Source organism: Monopterus albus, unplaced genomic scaffold, assembly GCF_001952655.1.
Source record: "Monopterus albus unplaced genomic scaffold, M_albus_1.0 scaffold276.1, whole genome shotgun sequence".
NCBI classification, from domain to species: domain Eukaryota; kingdom Metazoa; phylum Chordata; class Actinopteri; order Synbranchiformes; family Synbranchidae; genus Monopterus; species Monopterus albus.
In genome coordinates, this window is record NW_018128156.1 from 143,066 (window position 1) to 153,370 (window position 10,305).

At 40.9% G+C, this 10,305-nt stretch overlaps 1 protein-coding gene across 1 annotated transcript; it reads left to right on the top strand.

Annotated features, from left to right (window-relative positions):
- Positions 1-3,591: 3,591 nt before the first annotated feature.
- On the top strand, positions 3,592-10,298 carry LOC109972977 (pituitary tumor-transforming gene 1 protein-interacting protein-like; the record flags this gene model as incomplete). The annotated part of the gene is made up of 5 exons (XM_020622251.1): positions 3,592-3,857; positions 4,038-4,084; positions 4,290-4,398; positions 8,386-8,497; positions 10,253-10,298. Coding segments are annotated over exons 1-5 (429 nt in total), but the record flags the coding sequence as incomplete, so codon positions are not given.
- Positions 10,299-10,305: the final 7 nt, after the last annotated feature.

A 10,305-nucleotide genomic window follows, 5' to 3' on the forward strand; every position in this document is an offset into this window, starting at 1 on the left:
TGATTCAGGGGGTACCAAAGGCATATAAATTTGGATGTCGTCAGTGTAAAAATGAAAAGAAACATTATGACTGGATATAATAGACGCAAGAGATGACATATATAACGAGAATAACAAAGGAGCAAGAATGGAACCTTGCGGAACGCCTGAGATCAAAGGAGCAGTGCTGGAGGACTGGTCGCCAATCATGACCGAATAAGTTCTATTTGTAAGGTACGACTCAAACCAGTTTAAGACCTTACCTCCCAGGCCAAAGAGGTGCTTTAACTTCAAAAGTAAAATAGAGTGGTCTACCGTGTCAAAGGCGGCTGACAGGTCGAGCAGAGCTAGAACGACAGGGCGTCCCGCATCCAAAGCCAGTGCGATATCATTATGCACTTTGATTAACGCGGACTCAGTGCTATGTTTAGATGTGAATCCGGATTGAAATTTGTCGACCATTTCTAGCCGATCTAAGTGAGCTTGGAGCTGGGCAGACACCAGCTTCTCCATAACTTTAGAAAGAAAAGGGAGAAGAGATATCGGGCGAAAATTTCCTAACACAGTTGAGTCAAGGTTGGGCTTTTTGAGCAATGGTCTAATTATTGCATGCTTCAGAGTCTGAGGGACTAGTCCCGAGCTCAAGCAGGAGTTGATAAAAATGACCAACCAAGGGCCAATGGTGTCAATCGACTCTTTAAAAATCTTTCCAGGAAGGGGATCCAGAGGGGAAGCTGCAGATTTCAGCTGACGCATACATTTCTTAAGTTGCACAATGGATATCTGTGAAAACGAAGTGAAAGTATGGGAGGGGTGGGAGACAGATAGGATATAGGAGGAAGGATGCGGGACACTCTGCTTGATGGCCCGGGTCTTTACATTAAAATGCATTAAAAACTCATTGCAAACAGTATTTGAGGTCTCAACAAATACAGCACTAGAGGGATTAATAATCCCATTAATGGTCTTAAACAGTACTCAAGGCTGATGACTATTCTCACAGATAATGTATTGCAGATACAATATGTAGATATTGAGACTTAGCTGCGTTCACATCTCTCTGATATGCCAGACGAGTGTCTCTCAAAATGGCTAGTGAGACTTGCAGACCGTCCTTCCTCCATCTACATTCGGACTGTGTACAATGTCTCCGATGGGCACGAGTAACATCATTAAGCTAGGGCTGAGAGTTGCTTCTAGGTCTTTTCCTCCTGGCTGGAGCAATAGCATCCATAATCCGGACACAGGTGGAGTTGAACTCAGATAGGACGGTCTCTGGAGATGACAGGACCTGCTGTATTCCAGGGGAGTGAAGACCCGAGGCCAAAAAGGCAGCAGCGAAGTCCGATGATGTAGAAGATGTAATCATTCTGCGGTTCTGGAGGGGGGCCTTCGGGCCAACAATAGACTCGGGCCCCTGAGCCTCAAAACAAATGACCAAATGATCAGAAATGACTAAATCAAAAACATCATTAATGGAAACCGCTAGGCCTCGAGAGATAACCAAGTCAAGCGTTCCTCCCCACTGATTAGTGGGGGACTGAATTGACTGGGTAAGATCAAAAGAGTCTAAGAGCGCATTAAAATCATTGGCTAATTGATTCCCAGGGTTCTCGACATGAATGTTAAAATCTCCACAGATCAGGAAGTAGTCAAATTGTAGAACATATGTTGATAAAAAGTCTCCAAAGTCATTAATAAAATCTTTCGATTTGGGAGGCCGGTATATGAGTGCACAAAAAATGGGATGATCCTGAATCAGAATAAAAGGTAGAATCTCGAAACTGGGATAGATTTTGACCGGGATACGGTGACATTTCAGAGTCTGCTTAAACACAGACACTAAGCCACCCCCTTTCCTAGTGAGCCGAGGGGAATTAAAAAATAAATAATCGGGGGGTAGCAGTTCCGAGAAGACACAATTTTCTTCAGGCTTCAGCCAGGTTTCAGTAACCAGGAACATATCCAGATCGTGTGTAGTGATAAAATCATTCAGAATAAACGTCTTGTTGTTAAGAGACCTGGCATTAAAAAGAGCAAGACGAAGCAGGCTTGACTTCCCCAAATCCATGACAAGTGGCATAGGGACAGTTTCAACCTCACAGCACCAATAAAATCCAACACTAAAACTGTCTGGGCAAGGAAACGGTCCCTTTGTTAATTTTTATGTACATAACCAATATAGATCTCCACTGTTGTAACTGGCATGCCAGTTTGTGTTCACTGGACAATGTTAGTACATTTCATTTATTTTAAGTACTCCATTTAACCACTACTGTAAAAAAGACAGAAAAGACTGTGATACATACAGGTTTGTTGCATGACACCTGAATACAATTGACAAAGAACTCATTTTCATGATAGGGCCATTTCATCTTTATCGGATGCATACTATGATAATATAAGGAATCAACTGTCCTGCTTCTGTCTCCTTCACTTTTCTTCTTACCTTTCCTCAGGTCTTCCTCTGAATTACTTGCTTTAAGGATGGAAAAGAAAGACAAACAAAGCATGCCCTATCTTTGATATCATCCTCCAACACCAGATGTATGGAACACTCAGTCTCAGCATAAGATCAAAGTGATTTTTACTGTAATCAGGCCCTTTTAAGGCTCTACATGACCAGGCCCTGTAATCATCACCACCAATGCCTGAAATGTATGACTAATAAAGTGCAAAGTGCAAAGTTGTTGAGATACAATACCCTAGAGTACATGTAAAAGACATATATTTATCATTTACATATAACAGAATCAGGGGCTCAAGCCAAACACGCAGTCAACAGAGAGATGAAGTCATGGTATGGTTTCTTGCTCCAGTCAGAACTTGTGTGACATTAGACTGCCACCTACTGATTACACGGGGTGTCTAAAGCTTTTCAGTGCATTAAAATTCCATGGAGTGATCTGGTCGCAGCATAATCCCATAAATGGCAAACACTTTCCACAGCTCCTCTTTCTGGGCAGCCTGTGGAAGTAAACACCAAGCTCAGGGCACAAAAAGTGATTACAGCCTTAATGAAACTGTTTGTTCTCAGTAAGATTTGCAGGCCTACATTAAGAGAGAACGGTCACTTGGGACGTTGTAAACTTCAATCCAGCCCAAAAGATCAAAAACAGGGATATAGCTATTTTTGTTCTGTTTATTTTTGATGTAGCCTGTGGCATTTTACAAGTTCTTGTCTCAGTCTTTTAAGCTATTTTGTGACATGGGCAAATACTGTACAGCAAATATGTAATGTAAATATACCCTACTTAGTTGCCGGCGTGTGTTAACGTATAGGCCTACGGTAAAATAATTGCCACTTCCAGAAGAAATGTGATTCAAAAGATTTGCTGAAATGTAATGATATAAAAAAACACAAAATTAATATAATCATGACATTTTGATGGATATTTACGTTATTAAATTATTTTGGTATCATGCTACGGATAACGAAGCTGGAGGAAAAACTAGTATATTGTTAAAAATGGCAACATACCACGGCTAAGCCAAGCACTGGGACACAAGTGTACATTTAGCTGTGTCATCCACCTGGTTAAATTGAGCGGGCGGTCATTTGTATCTTTGGTTTAAATGCCTCCCGCCCGGGCTGTCATTGCTTTACCAACCCAGCTAACCCTACACATTCAGGAAGTGACAGCAATAGACCGATACAAAACAGAAACAACGGTGGTTAGTGGGAGTCGTTGTGTGCGCAGGACAAGCAGATATTTTATATTTTAGACCTAATTACCCTACTAGTTGTGCTGTGGTTTTAACGATGCCTTCTTGTACAACGGAGAGAAAGACACCGAGTGTTGTTTTTGCTGCCGTTGTGCTGTATATTAGCCTTGTTAGCCCGGGGGAATGCCAAACAACTCCACCACCACAAACTCGTAAGTAGAATTTCAGTTAGAAAACAGTCGTTTTCTTTCTTTCTTTTACAGTTGTTGCTAAAGGTAACGTTCTCAGTATTAAGACACTTTAATGCCACTGTCTTAGATGGTCAGTACATTAGTGATATAATTGGCTTTTATTACTCTAAATAGTTAACGTACTTTTCTGTTTCTTTTCAGCCTGCTCCGCCTACAAAAACTGTGACACTTGCGTTCCACATCCTCAGGTAAGGTCGCCATGAGTAACGTTACAGTTAATGTGGGTGCAGTAACAATTTGAATAAGACCGGACCTTTGCTCTAAAATTTCATACTGTTATAAATGGATGTTTTATGGTTTACCCCACCCCCGTTAGCACGTATAGCGCCCTACTGAATACACGATTTACTCACGCAGGGGCTTGATCTCTATGTTTGTGTTTTGTCTGCACAGTGTCTGTGGTGCTTCAGCACCAACAACTGCACTGACTACCCAGTGAGCTGGTTGCTGCCTCCAGGCTCAGTGTGCCAGTTGGCCCAGGCCCGGTGGGGAGTGTGTTGGCGTGAGTTGATCAGTTTTATTATGTTGTGAAAGATGGTGACGCGGTCTGCTTTTCTCTTTCGTTTGTCACTTGACACTAGTGGAGATCCTCATCCCACTGGTGTTGTAAAGAGGTGTTTCCTGCTAGAAAACTACACATCAAGATTTTGTTGGATTTCATTGGAGAATGAAACTGTTGGGCAACGTAGTCAGCTGTAGTGGTTTAGAGATTCAAGGAAATGCAGATGGTGTGTGGGGATTGGGGGCTGGATATGAAGAAGTTGCTGTAATGGTGTAGTGCTCTGCAAATTCAGCATGTAAACCAAAGAACTTGCACAAAAACTGTACAATGGTGGGTTTTCCCTAGTTCCTGAGATGGTAGTACATAGGAATATCCAATCAGCTGTTTGATTAGCTCGGAGATGCTGCCAGTTACACAAAGGTTCATCCAAAACTGATTGTTGACTGACAGGTCATTCTTGTTGCCAGCTTGCATTTCAGTTTGAGATCAAGTTACCTCTCTGTTACTTTTCAGTGCCCACAACTCACTGTTGTATTTACATTTACATTTGTTTTTACATTCATGTGAATTAGGTGCTCTACCCAAACACTTAGGTTCTAAGACTTTTTATGGTAAGTTATGCAGTGTATAACTTGTATAAAATAGATACAACAATAAAAAGATAAAAACAGTACAAGCATGAAAACAACAAAAAGTTAGTGCTGTCAGGAGCTCATGTATTGTACAGCTGGAAATCCTGAAAACAATTCACCTATGCATCATATGGGTAAGTTCAAATCTAGGAGGCATATAATTGCAGGGTTCAAATCCAGGTTGCATCAGGAAGGGCATCTGGCGTAAAACGTGTGCCAAATGTCAACATGCGAATTGTCAATGTGACGATTCGCTGTGGCGACCCCTAAATGGGAAAAGCCGAAAGTGACTTTCTATTGTCTATGTGGTGTTTTCCAGTTATAAAATGTGTGTAGCTCATACTTGAGTGTTAATTTAATTGCACAATTCATCCTTTAAGCTTAAATTTCACTATGCATGGAGTGAATAGTGTTGCTAATAAAGATGCTGATATGGAACTTGGAGTTAATGTTTGTGAATAAGAAGAATAATAGATCAAACTATGAAGACACTTGTCTAGTCATGTTGTTCACTAGGTGTTCACTAGGGTATAGCCACATCTGAAAACAGAACTAAAACAGCTCATTCAATTTAATTCAAGTTTTTTAGTAATTGTGCTCTATGGTAGAGGACACATTTCATATCTTTAGGCATTCTTGTCACTTACCTGATACCTTTCTTCTTATACTGTAGTGTCTGCTTTGAGAGACAGGTTCAGATGATGAAATTCATACTGTATGCTCAATGGGTAGGTTAGCTAGCTAGTACACTACTATATGAATGGGGAAAAAACTTGGGCAGGCTGTTTGTTTTTTTTTTTTAAATATTATCTAAGTAACCACCTTCGGGTTGCTCAGAACAAAAAAATATATAGCTGTTTAGATTGTTGCCATGATAATAAAGACCTCCAACACTGTACAGAACCAGGGTACACACTGTTTGAAAAGTATCCTCATGCCATCACTTTTGTACACTTCATCATGTGGTGGATTTAATTTTAAAAGGATAAAATTGCCATTTTGATGATCAGTCTACACTCACTAACCCGTAATGACAAAATGAAAACATGTTTTTAAAAATGTTTGCAAATTTATTTAATATCTAAAACTGAAAGTTCTCATTTACATAAGTATTCTGAACCTTAGTTCAGTATTTCAGAGAAGCCCCTTTGGTGGCAGTTACAGCTTCAGTCCTTTTTGCACACCTGGTTTTAGGTGGTTTTTCCAATTCTTCCCTGCAGATCAGAATGGATGGGAAGAGTTAGTGAACTGCTATCTTCAGGTCTCTCCACAGATATTCTCTGGGGTTTATGTCTGGGCTTTGTCCACCCAAGGACAGTCAGAGAGTCCTAAATCTTTTTTCTTATACTCTCCACAGTACTTTAAATACTGACAAACTACAAGCAGTTGTCATCTCAAGTGTCATCCATCTAGCTGCTCTACCATAAAGACCTGATTGATGGAGAGCTGCTGAGATGGTCATCCTTCACTTTTGGACCTCTGAGAATAACTGTTGGGTTCTTGGTCACCTCCCAAACCAAGATCCTTCTTGCCCAGTTACTCAGATTAGCCGGAAAGCCACCTCCAGGAAGAGTCCTGGTGGCTTCACACTTCCTCCATTTCCCAGTTCCTTTCCACTGTGCTCCTGGGAACCCTCACAGCTAAAACAGTGGTTTGATACTGTTGTCTTGCCACAGTTTTATCACAGTGGTCTAGTGTGAAATGTGGGGACCTTATATCTACAGGTGTGTGCCTTTCCAAACTGCCTATTCTAGTCAATGAATTTGTAAACATTTCTAAAAAAAAAAGTCTAACAATCTGCCCTCGCTTATAAAGTGAACATTTATTTTTATCCATTACTACAAAGTACACAAAAACCGAAGGGGTCGGAATACTTTGTGAACCCACTGTATTTACATTCTTACTGTTGTGTCGTGATCACTGCTGGTAGTTTGGCTGTTTTAGTTCTCCACTAGGTACTGCTAAAGGTCAAAGGTCAAAATTTGTCATATGCACAGTTAGGAAAAGTGTTTTCCTGTACAATGAAATTCTTACTTTGCTGTCCACATAAATGCCACACAATAAAAGTGAAATATAAAGTAGATGAGCAATAACACAAATCTAAGGCACTTTAAAGCAGCAAGTGAAGGAAGCAAATAAAAATTACAACAAGAACACAATATAATGCAGAGAGAATATATGCTACGTGGGAGCCATGAAGTGCAAATATTCAGCAGTGAGTGTGCAATTATGCATGTTCAAAATGAGTATGTAAACAGTACAGATGGAATTACATGAGGTAGATCCTGAGTCAGCTCTTTAGGAGTCTGATGGCAGTCGGAAAGAAAGAGTTTTTCAGGCTAGAAGTCCTGCATTTCACACTTCTGAGCCTCTGACCGGAGGGTAGGGGTATGAACAGTCTGTGCTGGGGGTGGGTGGGGTCCTTGAGGATGGAGGCAGCTTTCCTACGCACGCAGCTGGTCAAGATGCTCTCAATGATGCAGCTGTAGAAGTTGCAAAGGATCCTAGGCGACATGCCAAACCTCCTCAGGAAGTACAGCTGCCATTGGGCCTTCTTGACCAGATGTGTGGTGTTAAGTGTCCAAGTGAGGTCCTCACTGATGTGGACGCCCTGGTATTTGAAGCTGCTCACCCTCTCCACTTCAAGCCCCTGGATGAACAGTGGCCGATGAGTTCTCCTCTCCTTCCTCGTGTCCACTATTATTACTTGCGTCTTAGCCGTGTTGAGGGTGGCATTATTGTCTTTGCACCATGACACCAGACCAGCCACCTCCCTCCTATAGGCTGCTTTGTCCACACTGGTGATGCGACCTATCACTGCGGTGTTGTCCGCAAACTTTAGGATGATGTTGTCCTTGTGGGAGGTGACACAGTCGTGAGTGAACAGGGTGTAGAGTATGAGACTGAGGACACATCCCTGTGGGGTGCCGATGTTTGTGATAATGCTGGCTGAAGTCCTATTGCCAATCCTGACAGTCGAGGGCCTGCCAGTCAGAAAGTCCAGGAGTCAGTCACAGAGGGTGGGGTGCAGACCCAGTGTGGATGTGATGTCCTCCATCGCTTTAATGTATTACCAAGCAGAAGTGAAACACATGCATTTTAGTTCTGCAGGAGTGGACAAAGTCTCCTTGTGATCAAGTTTTCTTTTGTGTCTTAGTTACATTTTCTCTGGAAACAGAAATGTAGTGTGTACTTTTTTTTTACAGTGTTGCAGAGAAGTCAGCAGGTGGCGTCATCCCCTAACAAGTCGAATGTGTAATGGCATTCCAGGGGAAGAAGTTTAAGGTTTCCTGTAATGTATAAATAAGTTCTGATCTTGAAAGATTATGAATATTTGTTTTTTCATATGATTCAGTGAACTTTGAAGCCCTGATCATTGCCTTGGCTGTGCTGGGCGGGACCATCATCATCAGCATCACTGTGTGGTGCTGCTGCTGTTGCTGTTGGTGCAAGAGGTGTCAGCAAAGGTAAGGTTAAATCACAAGTCAGCTGTGTTCAAGTGTTGTATATAATTTTGAGTGAACAAAATGTTAGAAACCTGTCATTTACTAGAAAAAAGTCTTAAAAAGCACCTATTTCAGTTTTCCTTTAAAGGTAAATAATTTTAGGCCTTATCATCCCTACTGGTTTTCATGAATCCTTTTTATACTTCAACCTTTACAGCCATGAAACAGACATTAAAATGCATCTGTGTGGTATTTAAAAGTCTTAAATTTAGCTTGCTGAACCCTGCAGAAACCCCATAAAAAGCTCTTGGTATGCCCTGGTATCCTAGTAGTTGAGGCACATGCCACATAATTGCTGTGTTCACGGTTCAACCCGACTCGGGGGCCTTGGTTGCACGTCATACCCTGCACCCCCTTTCCTTGTATTTCATGTCTGTATAGCTCAACTTCCACTCTGTGTTTATTTGTGTGTGTGTGTGTGTGTGTGTGTGTGTGGTGCTGTCATTCATTGTGCTGAAGTGAGCTGCAAATATCATGTCAGCCAGTCAGCTGCAGGCTGGCCTGTCATACGCGGACAGTTCTGTGGGTGTTGGAGTCTCCTTCATGTCTTTTAAATGACAGGAAAAAATGCGAGGCAGAGCATCCCCGAAGCACGTGCACTTACACACTAAAGATTCACTATAATTGATTCTGTCATAATGTTGCTTTCGTCAACGAAAATTATGACTAAATATCGTCGTCAACGAACCTTTATCACGTGACGAAAACTAGACGAGACAACAAAAATGCTGGTCGTGAGGATATCTATAATTAAATATATAATGCAATACTGTTGACGAAAAAATGAGACAAAATGTGGTTTACAAAATAAAAACTATGCTAAAATGTTTCTTCTTCTTTTCGTTGACCGAAATGAAATGTTATAATGTTATTTCGTCTCATTTAGTCGCGTTATTATTATTTTGCAGTATTTCTGTTTTCTTTGTATGCAGGCGACGTCACTTTCTTAAGCCCCACTCGCGGCATTATTTAGAAGACGACAACAAACAAAGTTAAGTCTTGACACAGAGAAAGAGACCGATGGCCGGCCAACCAGGGTTCGTCTTTGGGAGAAAAAGAAGAAATGACATTTGGAAAAACCTTCATTACATAGAAGTGGAAAAGAAAACGGAATGTGTTGTGGAAAAACATGGGGAGAAATGCGGCCACAAAATCACACAAAATGTTTATTGGATCTATTCTTGAGTCTATAAGGTAACAATAATATAAGATAACCTTGTTTGAAATGGGTTTGGCTCAAAGAAAATTTTGGTTTCATCTATACTACTAGGTACTTATACTATATTGACTGGGTTAAATAGAATTGCATTACTAAAAAGAGACTAAAATACAATTGCTTCACACAAAGACTAGACTAAAACTAAAATTAAAACAGGCCGCCAAAAACAACTGTATTGTCATTACATTTTTATTTATCTTTTCATTTACTGTACCTAGAGGCAGTTTTGTTTTCTCACCTCCTGATTGTTCAGCCTCCATTAAATAAGGAAATTTCGTTTTCGGTGGTGACACACCTTGTTTCTGTGGCATAAATTTCACTTTACATTTCTAACATCAATTTCCTGTTGTTTCTCAAGCTGAGATCATTTGTGAATCAAATATAAAACATGCTCTGCAGAATTTGAATCTGTAACTTCTGAGTTCAGCTTTTGTTCTCTATTTCTGTGAACAGCAGTTATTCTCATTGTCTTTTTTAATGCCTCCTTATGTCTTTAGGCCTGACAGAGATGAGGAGAGATTTGACAGGAGGAGAGAGGAGAACAGAAAAT